The 19,882-nt window shown below is 44.7% G+C and overlaps 1 protein-coding gene across 2 annotated transcripts in view; it reads right to left on the reverse strand.

The window, feature by feature from the left end:
• ROR1 (receptor tyrosine kinase like orphan receptor 1) overlaps positions 1 to 12,509 on the reverse strand; it is a 416,227-nt gene extending 403,718 nt beyond the window's left edge. Inside the window, exon 1 of one of the 2 annotated variants that reach the window (XM_046019333.1) lies at positions 12,398 to 12,509. In XM_046019333.1, coding sequence (XP_045875289.1) covers positions 12,398 to 12,488 — 91 coding nt within the window. In that variant the 5' untranslated portion in view covers positions 12,489 to 12,509. Of the gene's footprint in view, positions 1 to 11,508; positions 11,575 to 12,397 lie in introns of those variants that run through there. The other variant, XM_046020034.1, reaches the window with a different exon arrangement.
• Positions 12,510 to 19,882: the final 7,373 nt, after the last annotated feature.

Here is a 19,882-nt window from a genome sequence, read left to right on the forward strand (position 1 = left end):
ACAGCAGCAGCGCTGCCGCAAGCAGCCACGCCGCCTCAGGCAGTGCCGCCATCAGGAGCAGCCTCTCAGGAGCCAACGGTGCAGCCACGCCGGGAGTGGGTCTGTGGTACGGTGAGGGTGAGGCAGGGAGCCTCCAGGGGGGACCCCAGCGACTGGGAGGCGGTGGTCCCCAGCAAGACTCGGGGACCTACCGGTCAGTTTGGTTTCTAATGCAGTTTGGTTTCTAATGCAGTTTGGTTTCTAATGCAATTTGGTTTCTGATGCAGTTTGGTTTCTGATGCATGGCGCGAAATAAAACTTTGCTTGATTTTCGCTTTGTGTCAGTCTCGTTCCTTTGATCACGGACCCTAACACACCTTGCCTCCCTAACAAAAACAAAACGTCCTATGGGAGGGGATATCACCATATAGTTCTTCGGCATCCACTTTAGTTGCTAAATAAATATTTAACCAAATAGAATTGCCAGTGACTTCTTGGTAGTTTACACAGGACACATCACTCGACAGATGAAGGGGCTTTGCCTCTTGGGTCCCTTCTTTCCTGCGCTCCCCTGTACCCACACTAAGCAGGCAGACCAGCTGTCGTGTTGAGTTGATTCTATGAGTCTGGGGGAAGAAGCCACTTTCACCAACGCCCTGGGTTGGTTGAGAAGCTTTCTAAACCTGAGGCAAAGATGTGGGAGGGTTATTTATAAAAATTTTGACCATCTCATCTGTGTATACAGTTTTAACCCGAACACAACCATGAAATCTGGCAATTACCCTTTAAAGAAAAAAATCAAGTTGTAAACCAGTGTAAGAGGGGAATGCTTTCCTCCCCGCACTCAGTGCTACTTATTGGGGAGGGAAACAAATTCATGTTAAGTGCGGGGCTCCCTCTGCCCCTTTACTAGCTCCTTCTTGCAGGAGCTTGCTCAGTATAATACGGTGACTCATTGATGAATTGGGTAGAACAAACTGGGCATGCTCAGCTCCGTTCCTCCCCTGCTCAGTGGGGAGGAGAAATGACCTTTATCAGGCATCCTCTGGAAGAATCCGCCTCCCCACCCCTCCAGCCAGTTGAGACTCTGAATCTGGCCACAGGCAAAGCACTTGATTCTTTAGTTTAAGAACACCAGATGTGAGTGGGCAGAGGGCTGTAAGCAGCAAGGAGAGAAAGAGGGTAACTCACCAGTACATTCAGAACATCATCAAAAAATGTTGCTTCTTGTTGCCAGCAGTCTACATAGCTCCTCTCAAACAGGCAACATTTGGGACTGGAAGTTCTTTGAAGGGAGGAGGTAAACAGCCACCACTAAATTAAGCATTGCTTTCTTAAGGCATGCCTTCCAGAGGAATCTGTAGCTTTCATCACACCAAAAGTTCAGGTGGGGATAAGAAAAACAACCAAGACTCTGCAGGAAGTATGAAAATTATGTAAAAACTATTAAGTACCCAAGCTGGAGTAAAATCCAAGAGTGAGGACATAATCTCTCTTATGGAGAAAAAGTAGAATAAATTGCTTTAATGTACCCTCAAACCCATCAGGAAATAGGGCCAGTTTCCCATGAAAAACAGATAGGAGCCTTTCAAGGAAACCTAGGATTTCGGGCAGCAGGATCTGACTTTACCTTAGGGTGTTTAACCATCACAGAGCATAAGAAAGTCATGTCCTTGACAAATATGAATATAATTACAACCTAAAAGTTCCAAGTGCTAGGAAGGTCTGCATGATTTTGTTATAAAATTGATTATATTGTAATATAAAGGCCAAGGTGCTAAGTTTCAGCAATTTTTCCCTACCACATCCTGGGAAAAGCTCAAAGGAGGAAGTACCCTCTTGCTGGTCTCCATTTAAGTCAGAGGAATAAGTGAGCACACACATGGAACATGCCCCAGGTACTTTATGAGCTCCCCATGGTCCCCACCACCACCCTGTCAAGCACCATAAGCATCACTGGACCTCCCATTGTACAGGTGAGGAAAGTTGAGTCTCAGAGAGCTCAGGGCACTTGCTAGCAGGGAAGCAGTGAACCCAGTTTCACACCAAGACCTCCTGATGCCAAAGCCCTTTCCCCAGTGGCTCTTCTCCCTGCCACAATCACCAACCACTCAGGACATTCCTTGTCTATAGGTAACTTCTCTCAGTCTATTTGCAAGTGACTTTCCTTAGGTTACTGGAATCCTAGCTCCAGGTCCCATCTACAAATGCCTTACAACCATTTCGGGGGCGGGGGGGGGGGGTGCTCATTTAAGGGGAATCAGGTAAATTCGTCTGCTGGTAAAAGTACAGTGAAAGTAGACATGTATTAGTTTCTTGGAGTCACGAATCCCAAACACAGGTAGTCTTTTAGAACTGAAAGCACTATGGGCCTGAAGTCAAAGAGGGTGGGTTTCCAGCAGCTTCCAGCAGCTACAGTGACCTTAGGTGAGCTGCCAACCAACCACACATGCCTAATTTTGAAAGGAAGAGAGAAACAGAAAGAAAGAAAGAAAGAAAGAAAGAAAGAAAGAAAGAAAGAAAGAAAGAAAGAAATCCCATTTTATTGGATTATTTGGAAAATTAATGATAACATTATACATGAAATAATTTTGTAAGCTACAAAACCCTATACAAATAGAGGATTTCATTATAATTATTTTGACTCCACTATTTGGCTGGGATCTTACAGAGAATTTGAATCATCAGACAGATTTAAAAAAATACTGAGCTGCATGTGGTATGACATAATGCTCAAGGAAGGACAAAGCCCTGGGCTCAGAATAACCGGGTTCAGATTCTGGTTCTCTCACTTCACTTGCTGTGTGACTTATAGCAGGTTACTTACCTTCTCTGGACCTCAGTTTTCTTATCTGGAAAATGGGGATAATAATTCATGCCTCCCTCATAGGGTTCCCTGAAGACTGTGGGAGTTAAAATACTTAAACTACTTAAAATGGCTCTTTGGCAGATAGGATGCTGGATGTGTTAATCATTACAATACTATTATGATTCTCATCAAGGAGGCAAAATGTGGACAGGAATTTACTAGCCCACACCATAAAATGAAACTGCTACAGCGGACATCCTATACCTTTGACAAGCAGCCCTGAAATGGACTGCATTTTTAACTCTCCGGCAGACTCTTCTGGAGAGAAAGGTACATCCTTATGCTCCCAGTGAAACCTTGCTCCCCCACCCACCCTCCTTCATATGCAAAAAACATAACGGGCACCACTCAGGGTGCTCTTTTTCTCCGCTACTCTCCGTCCATCCCATGGACACTAGCCGCAGTCCAGGGTGAAGCCTAGTTTAAGAACCCAGGACAGCTGCTCGGAACTCAGGACACCTGCCCTGCTCGGGCAGGTCCGTGGACACCAGGGCAGCTACAGAATGTCTAGCTCCTCTCCTCCTGTCCCTACCTTAATCCTCCCCATCCTTCAAGGCTCATATCACATCCCACTTCTTCCCAAAAGCCCTCTCACTCCTCAGCATTCTGCTTCTATAATTGCCAACTCTGTACTCACTGGGGGTATAATTATTTCACAAGTGCCTATTTTATTGCCCTAAAAGGTAAACTCCCCAAGGGCTAGTCATAGTGCTCCTACCTTCCCCACAGTGCTTAGCCCAGTGCTAGAAACCTCGTATATGTGCCATAAATAATTTGGGAAGAGGTTTAATTCACTGGAAGGAGCCCAGACTCCATGTGAACTGGTCAGATGCCAGCTAGGTCTAAGCCTTTCCTCCTCCCCACCAAACCCATGGCAAATGTTGCTACCAGGTCACAGCATTCCCTCCCAGAGATCCTGGAAGAAACCTCGGAATCCTTCTCAACACTGCACTGCAGGCAGCCCATACCAACTGGCTGGAAAAATGAACCCATTTTGCCATCTCTGCTTCCTAGGCACTTCCTTCATGGAGTCCCTGTGGCACAGGGACAACCATCATTGTCATAACCACCACACTCCATTGTACACAGCTGTTGCCTGGTTTGCCTCTACCAGACCAGTGGCTTTCAAGCCGTTGAGCGTGAGCCAAATAAGAACCCAAATCAGCAGAAGCACAACTGAAGCTAAAGTTTCCTAAAACAATACTCATTTTGTTAATGTAATACACTCTGAAATTTCCTAGTACATTCTGTCTGAAAATGGGGGTCCTGACTGCTGCACTGTGGGATGGATGGATAGATGGATAAGGATATGTGCATGTGTGTGTTTATGTATACATGTATATATATATACACATACACACATATATATACGTATATACACATATATATTCAGTTCTATAATGTTAGTTAAGGTAACATTAGAAGCTATAACTGATGAAACTCTGTTTTTATCAGTTATAAAACTGATAAATCTCAGCCTTTACTACCATAGAAGTTTTTTTCTTGCTCACATAAAACCTGAACAAGTATAGACAGACAGGTGGCTTCCACAGTGCCATGATGAAGGGAGGGTTCCAGGCTGTTTCTATCTTGGGGTGTATTCAACAGATGACTTCTGGGTTACCATGTTCAGAATCATAGTGATCGTACCTGGGACTTTTTTAAGGACCAAGCTGTTTACCGTCCCTTGTAAGTGACACTCTTTGCTTCCAGTCTCATTTGATTGTCTAATATTTTATCACATGGCCTCACTTAACTACAAGGGAACTGGGAAGTGTAATCTTAACCAAGTTACCGAGAAGATATGGAAACAGATTTTCTGATCAGCTAGCAATCTTTGCTGGAGATCTGCCGTTTGAAAAACTCTCCAAGACAAGGACCTAGCCTTATTTACCCTTAGTCCTAGCAACTAGCAAAATATTTGGCTCACAGTAAGTGCACAGAAAATATATGACCAGAGATGTCTGGGTGGCTCAGTCGCTTAAGCATCTGCCTCCGGCTCAGGTCAGGACCCTGTGATCCTGGGATCTAACCCTGTGTGGTCAGGCTCCCTGCTCAGCAGGGAGTCTGCTTCTCCCTCTCCCTCTGCCCACTACACCCCCACCCCACCTCTGCTCCTGCTTTCTCTCTGGCACTGGTATTTTCTCTCTCAAATAAATAAATAAAATCTTAAAAAGAAAGAAAGAAAAAATGATGTAGGGTCAGTGAATGAGTAGAAAACATGACTGATCCCAGTCAGAGCTCCTGGAATGTCACACTTCCTGATTAGGCATTGTGATTCTCTCCAAATTCACACCTGTGCAAATCCCCTTCCCCACACAAAGCAGAGCTGAGTCCAAAAATCTGGATTAGGATAGGTGGGAAAGATACCAGAGAAACTGTCTTAGTGTTGTCTTTTCCATTTAGGGACTACAGAGACACTCACTCTTCCAACCCCATGCCTGCTGAAAAGGAACACTGGAAAAATTAAGAGCCCAGGCTTTTGAGGCACATAAATCATGGCAGGGCCTTTCTCCAGCTACGTAACTACAGCAGGACTATCACTGAGCACTCACTATGTGTGTGGCAAGGTGCTAGGCATTTTCCACGCATCAGCCCCTTGCATCCTCGCAACAATTCTGTGAAGGACACTAACATTCTCTCTCCAGTTCGCTGGGTGAGCCCTGATGTCTTCTAACCCTGTGTTCCCATAGCACTTTCCCCATAACCCTTTCCTGTAATTCACTTGTGGGAGAGGTAGATGGCATAGGGAGATACATGTCTGTTCATCCAGTCTCCCCAATTATACTCCAAAGGCAGTGGAAATATCATACACTTGAGAGTCAAAAAAATCTATTCCAAACATCTACATTCAAATGACACATCCCAACTTAATAGTTTGTGAGAGGTTCGCCAAGACATGGCCTGAGACTCAATTTCCTTATCTGTAAAATGGGGTCAGAGGTCCAACCATAAAGGGCTGCTGGGACATAGAAACTTGATATCCATAAAGAACTAGGCCTAGCACATAATAGGTTCTTCAAAAAGTGAGAATTTCCCTCCTCCATCTCTCCTGGAGGGCGAGGGTGATGTTTTATTCCTGGGCACCAACATCATATTTGTCTAAAATACATAATAAATGTTAGTGGCAACACATTGAATGACTAGGTTTACCTTTAAAAAATAAAAATAGAAAACAAAAACCGTGCCTTGGTCTTTAGAAGTTCTTTTTATCTCCCCTCCCCCTTCCCACACTTCATTACTCTTCTCTCTTTGGGTAATGTGAACTTTTTTTTTTTTGTACTCAGAAATTTTAAATGGCTAACAGAGCACCTCAGGATTCTTTCCTCCGGCCATTATCCTTCTCTTTTAAGTTGTGCTCAGCAAGATTATTTGGATATTGGAGCTACAAACGGTCAGATTACAAGTGGAGGTCCCTGAAATGTAACATTCCCCATTGCAGGATTCTGGAATTACACCAAGCACCAGGGAGGGGTTGCTCTTCCCCAAAGAGCTTGCTGTTCTGAAAAAAGCCTTTGTTTTAAGGCTTGCAAAACGGCCCTGTGGAATCTCCCATCCGGGTCCCCAGCACTGGCCTGAGTACTGCTTATAGAGGGCCTACAAGCTCCCTTAAAACAAAATACTCACGTGTCTTAAAATGTTGTAAAAACTGCTGCTCTCTGAGTCTTGGTTCATACCTTACAGAATAATGACCATTGTTTTGAAGGTAAATTTTGTGATTTTTTTCCAGCAAGCCCCTGACAACGATAGTAACGAGCACACTGTGGGTTTACTAGGTCCGTGATACCGTGTAGGTGTCCTATGTTCATTATCCCCTTTAATTCTCACCAAAAAAAAAAAAAAGGCAGTAAGTCAGACAGTACTATTACCCCATCTTGCAGAGAAGGAAACTGAGACTCAGAAGTTCAAAGAACGTTGCCCAAGTCCACAGAGCCAGCAAGTAGCCAAACCCCTGTTCAAACCCTAGTCTGTCATGGTCTAAATCCCACTCCATTTCTGTTATTCTACATTACCTCTTTTAATGGCCATAAACGAAGATCCTTTCTGCAATACTATATAGCAATACTATAGAAAATAAACAGCTTGAACTGGTTGATCTTTTAAGGCCCCTTCCCCCTCTTTAAAAAAAAAAAAAATCTATGATTCTGTGGAGAGAAAGAGAGAAAAGGAAATGTAAAGAAGCCAAACATTATGAGGCTTGGCTTATCAGTATTTAATAACAGCTTTTGGATCAAAACTCTACAGAACCTTATTTATGGACAGACAGTTACTGTTAAGCAGAGCCTTTTTATACAACCTTTTCATCTGAGGATGTTGTAGCCTTTCTATTAGTGAGAGATGGGGTGTGAAATTTGCTGGCCCTGCCAAGATTATCCCATTAAATTATCTGCCCTCTTCCCATGTAATTCACTCAGGGGCAACAGTTTGCGACGCGGGCCGGTGGACATCCGTGCCTGGGTGCTCGGAGGGGGAGGTGTGAAGGAAAAAGTTCAGGTGGTGGGAGCATCCCAATGACATCACATCAACCCACGTTTCGCTGCCTTACCAAAATAAAGTGGATGCCACAATTATCCCATTCCTAAACAAACTGAAAACCCCAACCGAGCTTACTGCAACAAAGAGAGAGCCTTTTTACTGCTGTTTATTTTTATTTTGTATTCGTTAGCTTTTTAGATATTCCTGGCATGCAAGTCAGGCTCCGTGTAACAAGCAGCTGCATTTAGTTAAGGATTTCGAAGTTTTCCCCACCCCACCCCACCCCCTGCCAGCCCCTCCCCCGCAACTCCAGAGGGCTTTCTCAGACTCCTAGAAGACTATTCCTTTCTCTTCGTGTGTCTACACAACAGTTTCTCCCGTCACACCGCAGGGGAATTGGGAAGGCCAGCTTGAGGCCCTTCTCTTTGAGAAGAAAGTCTCAGAGACTCAAGTGTTTTCCTGGCTGGGGCTGGATTTGCCAGGGTCTGGTCTACATAGGGACCTTGGAGCTGGCAAGCCAGCTCTTCCACTAAAGAGAACTCCAATAAATCACTCTGCTCAGCCTACAACCCCAGTTGTACACCAAGATGCAAATACAAAGGCACTTCATCAAAACATATCTCATCGCTGGTTGGAAGAAACTGCCAGACACACTCCTCAAACCGCATCAAAGTTATAGTTCAGTACAACAGCATAATTCCTCCTGATCAGAGGTGCAGACCACCAATGAACCTTCTGGTCTATCCCTAAGTTGCAGCAAGACGCCTGGGTGGCTCAGTGGATTAAGCCGCTGCCTTCGGCTTGGGTCATGATCTCAGGGTCCTGGGATCGAGCCCCGCATCGGGCTCTCTGCTCTGCAGGGAGCCTGCTTCCTCCTCTCTCTCTGCCTGCCTCTCTGCCTACTTGTGACCTCTCTCTCTGTCAAATAAATAAATAAAATCTTTAAAAAAAAAAAAAAAAAAGACTACTGGCTCAGGAAACTCCAGCACAGAAAGAAAAACTAAAGTTGGCTGTCTCCAATCATTTCTTGTAACCTCTAGATTGAGCTAAGGAAACATCCCATTGCTCTTGGAAAACATGGGGAATTGGCACCTTTGGCCCATATGTAGTGTAAATTCTAAGACTTAAACCAGGACAGACTGTCTAGGGCAGCAGAGAAGTGCAAGAACTCAGGGATTGGTTTGGAAGCTCAGCAATGCCATTTCCTAGCCATGTGACCTGAAGAAAGTCACTTAACCTCTCTGTGTCTAAATTAAAATGAGTTAATTATGCCAGTCCCCTCATAGATGTGTGGTGAGGATTCGGTGAGCTAATATTTGCAAATTGCTCAGAATGGTCACTGGCCCAGTGTAAGGATTACCCAAGTGTTTGTTAAATAAATTGTATAAACAGAGGCATTTCAGAATGCTTCGATTCAGGGAAATACATACTTAGTTGAGGTCAAAGGACTTGGCACCATTCTTTAACTTCTTCTAAACCCAATGACACCTGGCCTGGTGGGAGGGAAACCGCAAAAGTGAGGAGACTCCACAAATTGTGCACATCCGGGCTCAGGCCCAGGATCCAAACCAACCCTCAAGCCCCGCAACCTACCCAGGAAGGCAACTTATTACCCCAGGCATCAAACACTCCATAAAACAATGGTTCCCATCTTTTGGGGATTGCCGTTTTCTCAGAATATCAGATTATAGCTAGAAACATACAACCAAAAATATGCAATTATTTTTTGTATATTATTTCTGGGGGGTTGCATATCCTTGGTTTCAGGTACCCCAACTTAAGACCTCTCAGATGGGTGCTCTTCTCTAGTACTTCACACACATGGTTTCATTTTAAATCTCTTAACACTTAACTGGTTCAGAAAAACCAGTCAACAAGCAGAGAAAAGATTCAAACCCATGACTGTAGGCTCCTAACCACTAAGTTCTACTGTTAACTTCTACTATACTCCATTCAAACTAAATGATGGGGCAAGAAAAGAAAAAAAGTCCTTGAAAGTATGTCATGTTACATTTTTACTAAGAAGAGCAAATATGACACCACAGTTTTATATGCAACCAAAAAAGTTATTCTCCATTCATTCAACAAAAATCTACAGACTACTTACTGTACAGATGCATACACGCAGATCATTTATATGTAGATATACATTTACATCAATATACACATAGGCTACAAAGCATTCCATTCTACATACAATGCCGTGCAAACTTTTCAAAAATTTTCAAAATGGGGTATGTGGTCTCCATCAAACCACAGCCAAAATGGATACTAATGGATGCAAGTGACACACCATTTAGAAACTTTAGTCTAATTTGAAGGCTGGGCTCACCAGGCAGGAAAGGGAGAAAGGAAAATACAGACCAAAGCTGAGTTTTTAAAGACTCCTAAGTAAATATCAGAAAGATAAGCCCAGCATCAGAGTAGCAAAACAGCCTACCAGGTATGCTGAACCAATTTGGGGATTAAACATTTCCAACACACAGCAAGACGCAGCTTGACCACACCCTTTGTCTACTGGACCACTGTGTGCGCGCCTCCCCACCTCTTCCAGGGAGGATTTTCAGGCATCTCCAATAAAGTTGGGGCTGCCTGACTTGGCTTTCACTGTTTTCACCAGGAAAGCTGACAGTCTTACTGCCCTCAGGAGACTCCTATTCTAAAAGTAGACAGGACAGACACCTATTAAAATGGCATTGGAAGGTTTATGAAATGAGAGCAAAAACAGTAGCAGGCCACCTCCCTCTGACTCTAAGAGGCAAACCACACAATCTACAGGATTCTGAGAAAGGCAAAATGGGTTCCTAAGGCCCTAAGTGCTCAGTACACAGTATTAATGGCTTCAGCTTCCCAGGAAGGTTTAGTCCTAGGTAGGAAGGAGGTAGGTGAGGAGATCAACAATGAGTAGGCCAGAAAAAGTAAATATAAAGGTTTGCCCCTCCTGGCTAACAAAATTAAAAAATAATGGGAGAAATACTGAGAATTTTTTCCATAAGTAAATGAAAGCTGTCTCCCCTTAAGCTCATTTCTTGAGCCAGTGGTTGGGTTACCTTAAGAATCCTGAATCAGACAAGAAAGTAAACCTGAGTTCCACTGGAAGACTTGTCCCCAGAGAAAAAAATCAAACATTCACAAAAATGGAAAGGGATGTATACGATGACAAATAAGACACAAATAACAGATTTGAGCTCATTATTGAAGAGTTTGGAATAGGCAATACTCTTTTTTTTTTCCTTTTAGTTTTTAAAGCCTGTATACAGTTATACAAGACAATCTGGCTGACTGCTGATAAGAAAATTGTCTTACATTCAGCAAAATCACTGCATGGACGTTTCCTTAAAAGCAGGTGACCAAAGAAAGGTCCGCTCCTCCCTCCTCCTAACCCCATGATCCAAAAGCAACCACTGTTGAAAGATTACCTAGAAGTAAAAGAAGTTGAGAGGATATAACCAAATTAAACAAGGACCCAAGCTAAGAGCCCTTCCCTGATTATCTTCACCTCATTTTGCTGGCAACTTGACATAAGAAGGATGTTTCCGCAGGTTAGGCAGCATGGCCCAGTTTTTACTTCTGACCCAGGTGTTGTGGTGTGGGACCAGATGTTTGGCATCCCTGAAGGAACCAAACATCCAGGAGACCAAGCTGTTTACATTTCATTAGTATTTTTCATCAGGAAGGTGCACTCCCTGCTGATGTACATCTTAATTACAATTAGGAACTGTATTTACCCGGAGGGGCCTCTAGATTACCACAACCACACTAAGGGATCAATTTCAGAATATTTCTCAGAAAATGTGGTTCTCAAACTCAAACTCAAACTCAAACTCAACTCTAAGAAATCAAAATTCACATACAACTTCAACTTCCTTTCCAGAGTGTGTTCCTACCATGAAAACTGTGAGCTAGATTTTAGTAAAAGTTAATTCTGCAGCCATAGTCTAAGTACTGAATAGATCTTTGCCCCTTAACTGCTAAATAACTCAAAGTCTTTTCTTTTCCAAAGCACAGCACTAACTTAAAAATGAAAGATGCATGATAAAAGAGCAGAAACCTATTTATCTGCACCGGTTTGGGCTGGGAGTGGGGGAAGGCAGAATCCAGGGACTCCAGCACCCCCTCAAGGGATGCATGTTAAAAGTGAGGCCCAAGACCCCAGAGACTTTAATCAACTTTCCCCCTCCAACCTCCAAAGAATGAATCGGTTGTCTCCACAGGCGCAGCCGGGCTCTTCCCTCTCATTGTGTACCGGCTCGGACGCAGCAAGGATCCAAGCTTCCCGCAGCGAACTAAGACGCTCCGGCTTTCGTCGGAGTCTTTCTCTAACTGTTGCAATTGTCTTTGGAGATTACCAAAATCAAGTATGCATTAGATGGCCTTCCCCCCACCCCGCCTTGCGTGTAACACACACACGCGCGCACACGCACACACATACGTGCACGCTCAGAGCACTCTGGAGCAGCAGGCCGCCTCTGACAGCACATTCTGCACAAAGTGGCGGCGACGGCGGCAGTGCACACGTTGTGGCCTCCATCGTGAGCCTCTAGAGGCAGGAGCGCCGGAGACGGCGGATCTGTGAGGCCGCCCGAGCCTCGGGATGCCAGGGCTTTTGTTTGGGTCGGTGTGCGGACAGCCTGGGCTCTCGCAGGCACCACTGAAAACACCAACTCCCTCCTGGACTGCGCCTTCCGGGACGGCTGCTCCTTGGGGCTCCGTAGACTTGCCTCAACACCGCTTAGGCACTTTAGGGGTCCAGCGAGGGTCCGGGGGAACGGCACGGAGGCGCCTCCAGCGCCCCACGCCCCCCGACCCCTCCACGCTGTCAGCGCTGACAACTGCTGCTGGGCATCGAGGAGGAAGCCCCCGGGACACCTCCGGACCACAGCAGGGCTCCCGGGGCAAATCCTCGTCCGCCTTCCCGGCGCCCGGAGTCGCGTTTGCGGGACCCCGACGGGGTCTCCAGCCGCTCCGTTCCCCTCGGTGGGCGCGGTGCTCCCCCGCTACCCAGAGCGGGTGGCAGATGGGAGGGTCCCCGGGGACCGCGCGGGCCCTGGAACCGGCGGATGTGCCTCTTACCTTGGGCAGCGGCCCCGCGCGCAGCCAGCAGCAGCCCGGCCAGCAGCGCCAGGAGCGGCGGGTGCGCCCCGCGGCGGCGCGGTCGGTGCATTCCTCCTCTCGCGGCGGCGTCGGCGGCGACGGCTCCCAGGCCGCGCGCAGAACATCCACGGGCTCTGCCCGGTGTCCCGGCCACCTCGTTCCGGCCGCTCTCCCCGCAGGATGCCGGAGGCGTCTGCAAAGTTCTTTGTCCCTCTAACCTGCTCCCTCGCTCCGCCCGGCCGCCTCTGGACCCCGTACGCGCGCGGGTCCCTCCTCAGCCCTGCAGCTGCAGCCTCGCCTCCGCCGGCGGGTCAGTCCCGGGCTGTCGGGGTCGCGCTCGCGGAAGGCCGGTCCCCCCGGCCCGGACTCAGAGAGGAGTGCGCCCTACGCCCGGGGGCTCCCGTCCCGGGACTCTCTCGGTGGCGGCTTCGGCAGCTCCTCCCGCTCTGCGCGCTCGCTCTCTGGCTCTCAGCCTCCCTCAACTTGTCACTTTCCACCAACTCTCCAGCCCAGCGCCCGAGCCCGACCAATGGCAGACGCGGGCTCAGGCCGGCGACCCAGCGCCCTCTGCTGCCGTCTCTCGACACCCGCACCCTCCCTGACTTTCCAGAACCCGGTCGCTCCCGCGCCTCTCGCAAACCCACCCCCTCCCCCACCGTCCTTCAAACCCAGGACCAGACCTGGGGCCCTAGAGGCCATTTGACAGATGGGGAAGCCGAGGCTAGGGGAGACTTGTCCTGAGAGGCAAAGCAGTCCGTGGCTGAATGGTCCGTCAGGAGACCCAGATTCTAGCGGTCTCAGCTCCGCCACTGTTAGCTGAGTGCTTCTGGGTGGAAGAACATTGATTATGATACCAGTTTCCCTTTTGATTTCCTTCTTGACCCTAGTGATTTATGTCTTCTCATTTTGTCTCCCCCCCCCCCATTTTGTCTCTAATTTCTACTTTCGTTGTATTGAAATCAATGTCATCTGCACTGCTTCTTTTTGGAGATGTGTTGAGGATTGCTCTGTGGTCAGTTTTTGTCAATGTCTCGTGACCTCTTAAAGAAGGTGTTTTTCTAACTTCAGAATGTGGAGATAGCTGACTATCTTAATTTGATCTTCTTTACATTTATGTTATTTAGGCCATCTGTATCTTTGGGGGTATATGTATATATTTTTTTTTTCAATTTTATTTATTTTTTTTGTCCAGCCGCTCTACTATGGGCCAAGGGGGTCATTAAAGCCTCCTACTAACAGTATGTTTTGTCTGCATCTCCAGCTCAGGTGTTACAAATTTTGGGAGACATAAAAAAAACTCATGGGAATTTGACTTTCCCTGTGGAGAGGCCCCTGGCTCTTATAAAGTGGTGAGTACCTGCTGTGCTCCAGGCCCTGCTTTGGTCTCTGAGGATGCTAGAGTCATAGGGACAGCGGTCCATGTTGCCTTAGAGGAATACCAAAAACCCAGTCTATGATACTAACTTATTGAATATTTCCTGTTGGCCTGGTGCTTTGTGTGCATGTGCTCACAGGTCTTCCACTGACTTTTTTTTTTTTTTTAAGTCATGACAACTTTTGATGCCTCTCTGCACTTTTACATAGATTACAGTTTTAGAAATTGAAATGCAGACAGTACCGGACTTTCCAGCAGTGGAACAGACAATGGGTGGCCAAGCTAAGACTCAGTGTCTTTATCATGACGGAGCTAAAAGTTCTTGGCCAGAACCTAGCATAGAACAAGCACTGGCTCAGTGGCAGTGGTCATCATTGATGCAGCAATCACATCGAAGAAGCCAGCTTTAGGATTTTATAATGAGCAGTCACCATATGGAGGCAAGGACCTCGTGGCCAAAAGTATGTCCAGCAGGTCATAGACCCTAGATTTGTAGCTCTCTGCCTTCAGGCAGGTGAATGACTAACCCATGTGGGACAAACAGTCACTTATTCAGCTCCAAGACTTCAGGGTAAGAGTGTCCCCAGCTGCCTTGGTAGCTTTCCTCTTTCCTATCACTCTGACCTGAGGTCAAGGAATGATAGACAGTTCATTACCCAAATAGATCTGTCCTCCAAATTTCTCTGCCTGAGACCCTTTCAATCCTGTCTCAAATATCTATCTGGTCACTTGCCTGAGGAACTTACTGCACAAGGTTCTCTTGTTAGGAAACTGTCTTTGATGGTCAGTCTCAATATACTATGGTCCAGAACCAGAGGAAACTCAGTGACACTGCACTTTGGTGACACACACAGTTGCCAGAAAAGGAGCCTTTCCTGTCCACCCACCCCGCCCCCACCCTCACCCCACCCCGAACCACTTGTCCCAGGTATCTTAGGTAACAGACGGCTGCCAGTGCTGAGTATACAGAACTTAATGGCACTTTTATCAGTACTTAAACCTTCCAGGAACTTAATCACAGAATCATAGACGTGAGGAATGTGACAGCTAGAACAGGCCTTGGAAATTAACTAGTATACCCCCCTCAACATTTTATAAGAGAGAAACACGGCACTCAGGGAGGCGGAACCTTCTTGCCCAAGGTCACACAGCTGGTCAGAGCCAAGTCTGGATCCTACATCAACCAGTAAAGACCTGGGTAACCACTTATCTGGGCATCCGAGATGGCTTTAAGTTTGGCTATAACACAGTAGTTCCCAAAGAACTGGTTAGAAAAGGTTCTTCTTGTTTTGTTTTGTTTTTTTAAAGGACAAAGGAAATACTTACGTAAGTTCAGTAAATGCCAGTGCTTAGCATCAGGCTGCTGAGGCTCAAGCTGCAGTTTTTCTGATCTCTGCTGAGTGACTGTGGACAAATATCTTAGTCCCTCTGTGCTTTGGTCTTTCATCTGTAAAACAGCGATGATAATAATAGTACCTGTTCCATACTCTCATGAACTTTAAATGAGTTAACTTACAAAAAGTACTTTTATGAGTATCTCACACAGACTGGGCACTTAATGTTAGATGTTATTATATTATTATTATATTATTTACATACAACAGTTTACTTAGACCATGAAAATTCCTATGAAGTCAGTCTTATCTCTATCTTTTACAAACAAAGAAACTAAAGTGAAATGAGGTTAAGAAACTTGCCCAAAGGGAGCCTGGGTGGCTCAGTTGTCTGAATGACTGCCTTTGGCTCGTCATGATCCCGGACTCCCAGGATGGAGTCCCACATGGGGCTCCCTGCTCAGTGGGGGGTCTGCTTCTCCCTCTGACTCTCTCCCCTCTCATGCTCTCTCTCTCATTCTCTCTCTCTCAAATAAATAAATAAAATCTTTTTTTAAATGCCCAAAGTCAAAAGAATTAAGGCAAAAATGTAGGACTCAAGCCTAAGTTACATCTCTCTCTTCACAATACTCAAGTGGTGGATGTTCAAAAAACTACAGGCAATCCATAGGTTCCTCTTCTGGGTCTTCAGTGGCCCTCTCCTCTCCCTTAACCAAGCCAGAAGTGGATACAAATGGATTAAAGACTCCAAGAGGAGTCACTCTCTTTAGAGGGTCCTAGCTCAAGCTCTATGGTACTTCCTGAGGCTCTTGCTGCTTAGGGAAGCAGACATTTCCCCTGGCCTCTCCCACTAGCACTCTCATGGCTGTGTTTATTATCACCATAGACACTTAGAAGGCATAGTCAGGGTAAGCCATGGTGGGAAGGTGGGGAAGGAACAGGAGAGTGACAAGTCACTGAGGGCAGGTGCCAAGGGGGGTGTAAAAGAAACCATCTTACATTTGGAAAAGTTGTTGGAGAGGAAGATTCATTTGGGACATTTGCTTGATTTACCCAACAAATACAACCATCAATTATTCTTCTTGGAGAAATGGAGTAGCATAATGGTTACAAGCAAAGACTCAAGAGCCAGATCACAGGGATTCATATCCTGACTTTGCTCTTAGTAGATGTAAGACCTGGAGTCTAGTACATCAGTTTCCTCATCTGTAAAAAAGGCATTATAGTCCTACCTACCTAGTTTTGTTCTGAAGATTAACTTACTTATACTCCAAAAAATTTTTTTAATTAGTTAATACTTGTAAAGGGTTTAGCACAGTGTCTATCACACAATAAGCAGCCAAATTTATTAGTTATGATTATTAGTGATTAAGAACATGGGCTCTACCATTAGATAGACATGGCTAGATGACTTCAATAAGTTATTTTACTTCTTTATGATATAATCTTCTCATGGGAAAAGAAAAAAGAGATAATAGAACCAACATACGAAGTCATTTTAAGTATAAAATAATTTACATTACACCTAGAATATAGTTATCAACACAGTGTTTAGCATGTCACCTATTCAACAAATTGTGACTGGTTATTTTTTTTTTCTTCAAACCTCTACATTATGGTGTGCAAGACAGGCATAAATTGGGTGATCATACAGCCTGGACTTCTAGTACAATCTTGATTTCATATATTTTGTTCCATTAGCTTCACAGGTCCATTTGTATAGTAGGCAAAAAAGATGATTAAAAAGACAAATTGGCTTCCCTGCTGTAGTCCATGTGCCCTCCTTGTCCAATCTGTATCTCTCTGCTGCTGTGTGTGTGTGTGTGTGTGTGTGTGTGTGTGTGTGTGTGTGTGTGAAACAGCTCCTTAATCTAATATCATCATTGAAAGTTCACAAACAAGAAATTCAAGAACAGTAGAGTTTTTTTTAGTAAAACCAATACCAAGATGCTATAGTCTATTAAACTTCTAAAAGAAAACATAGGAGAAAATCTTAGTGATCTTGGGTTTGCCGAAGATTTCTTAAATAAGAGACAAAAGCCACGCACTACAAAAGAAAAAAATGGATAAGTTGGAATTCTTCAAAATTAAAACCTTTTGCTTTTCAAATGACACTTTTATGAAAATAAAAAGTAAGCCATTGAGGTAAAATATTTGCAAAATATATATGTCCAGTTAGAGATTTGCATCTAGCATATACAAAGAACTCTTACTACTCAATGATAAGACAAAAATCTAACTGTTTAGGGTACCTGGGTGGCTCAGTTGTTAAACAACTGCCTTCAGCTCAGGTCATGATCCCAGAGTCCTGGGATCGAGTCCCGCATCTGGCTCCCTGCTTGGCAGGAAGCCTGCTTCTCCCTCTCCAGTCTTCCCACTTGTGTTCCCTCTCTCACTGTGTCTCTCTCTGTCTAATAAATAAATCTTTTTAAAAAATCTAACTGTTTAAATGAGCAAAATATTTGAACAAACATCACTGAAGTAAAAATACAGATGGCAAAGAATACATTAAAATGTTTTCATCACTAATAATCAAGGAAATGTAGCTAAAACCATAATGCGATATTACTACATACTTACTAGCATAGCTAAAATTAGAAAGATGAACCACATCAAGTGCTGGCAAAGATATGGAACAAGTAGAGCTTTCATACATTGCTGACAGAAATGCAAAACAGTTCGGTCACCTGGGAAAACAGTTTTATAGTTAAAAGCTAAACTATCTATCACATGATCCAGCTATTCCACTTCTAGGTATTTACCCAAAGCAAATCAAAACATATGTCCATACAAAGACTTTCACATGGAGCAAACCAAATAAAAGTTGTAATGAACAAAGAACATGAATAAAGGGCCTTGGATAGTCTTAGAGGATTTTTTTTTTAAGTCATTAGATATATTTTTCTTCTCTGTGCCTATTTCCACTGGACAACAGGTACGGTTCCACCGAAATCAGGTCCCTCTAGCTCCCAGACCTGATTAGATGAGCAATGACAAATTCTTTCCTTCTCCTCTTGGAAGACCTCTTTCAGAGAACTCTCAGTTAACACATCAGTTATAGCACAAATGTCATCCAAACCCTCTGGGCTCTGGACTGTGTCTGCTGGATTGAACACCTGCCCATTACCTGATACTTGACCCAGTCCCAGTTAAGAATGGTTTTTTTAATAATTTATTTTTTATTAACATATAATGTACCAGCCCTAGGAGTACAGGTCTGTGAATCGCCAGGTTTATACACTTCACAGCACTCATCATAGCACATACCTTCCCCAATGTCCATAACCCAACCACCTTCTCCCTATACCCCTCCTCCTGCAACCCTCAGTTTGTTTTGTGAGATTAAGTGTCTCTTACAGTTTGTCTCCCTCCCGATCCCATCTTGTTTCATTTATTCCTTTCTTACCCTCCAAACTCCCCCACATTGCCTCTCAACTTCCTCATATCAGGGAGATCATATGATAATTGGCTTTCTCTGATTGACTTATTTCGCTCAGCATAATACCCTCTATTTCCATCCATGCCATCGCAAATGGCAAGATTTCATTTCTTTTGATGGCTGTATAATATTCCTGTGTGTGTGTGTGTGTGTGTCTGTGTCTGTGTGTGTATCACATCTTCTTTATCCATTCATCTGTTGATGGACATCTAGGTTCTTTCCATAGTTTGGCTATTGTGGACATTGCTGCTATAAACATTCAGATGCATGTGCCCCTTCGGATCACTATATTTGTATCTTTAGGGTAAATACCCAGTAGTGCAATTGCTGGGTGATAGGGAAGCTCTATTTTCAACTTTTTGAGGAACCTCCATTGCTGTTTTCCGAGTGGCTGCACCAGCTTGCATTCCCACCAACAGTGCACAGGGTTCCCCTTTCTCTGCATCCTCGCCAGCATCTATCATTTCCTGCCTTGTTAATTTGAACCATTCTGACTGGTGTGAGGTGATATCTCATGGTGGTTTTGATTTGTATTTCCTTGATGCTGAGTGATGTGGAGCACTTTTTCATGTGTCTGTTGGTCATCTGGATGTCTTCTTTGCAGAAATGTCTGTTCATGTCTTCTGCCCATTTCTTGATTGGATTATTTGTTCTTTGGGTGTTGAGTTGGATAAGTTCTTTATAGATTTTGGATACTAGCCCTTTATCTGATATGTTGTTTGCAAATATCTTCTCCCATTCTGTCAGTTGTCTTCTGGTTTTCTTGACTGTTTCCTTTGCTGTGCAAAAGCTTTTGATCTTGTTGAAGTCCCAATAGTTCATTTTTGCCCTTGCTTCCCTTGCCTTTGGCGATGTTCCTAAGAAGATGTTGCTGTGGCTGAGGTCGAAGAGGTTGCTTCCTGTGTTCTCCTCAAGGATTTTGATGGATTCCTTTCTCACATTGAGGTCCTTCATCCATTTGAGTCTATTTTCGTGTGTGGTGTAAGAAAATGGTCCAGTTTCATTCTTCTGCATATGGCTGTCCAATTTTCCCAACACCATTTGTTGAAGAGGCTGTCTTTTTTCCATTGGACATTCTTTCCTGCTTTGTCAAAAATTAGTTGATCACAGAGTTGAGGGTCTATTTCTGGGCTCCCTATTCTGTTCCATTGATCTATGTGTCTGCTTTTGTGCCAGTACCATACTGTCACGATGATGACAGCTTTGTAATAGAGCTTGAAGTCCAGAATTGTGATGCCACCAACTTTGGCTTTCTTTTTCAGGATTCCGCTGGCTATTCGAGGTCTTTTCTGGTTCTGTATAAATTTTAGGATTAT

Source organism: Meles meles, chromosome 1, assembly GCF_922984935.1.
Source record: "Meles meles chromosome 1, mMelMel3.1 paternal haplotype, whole genome shotgun sequence".
NCBI lineage: Eukaryota > Metazoa > Chordata > Mammalia > Carnivora > Mustelidae > Meles > Meles meles.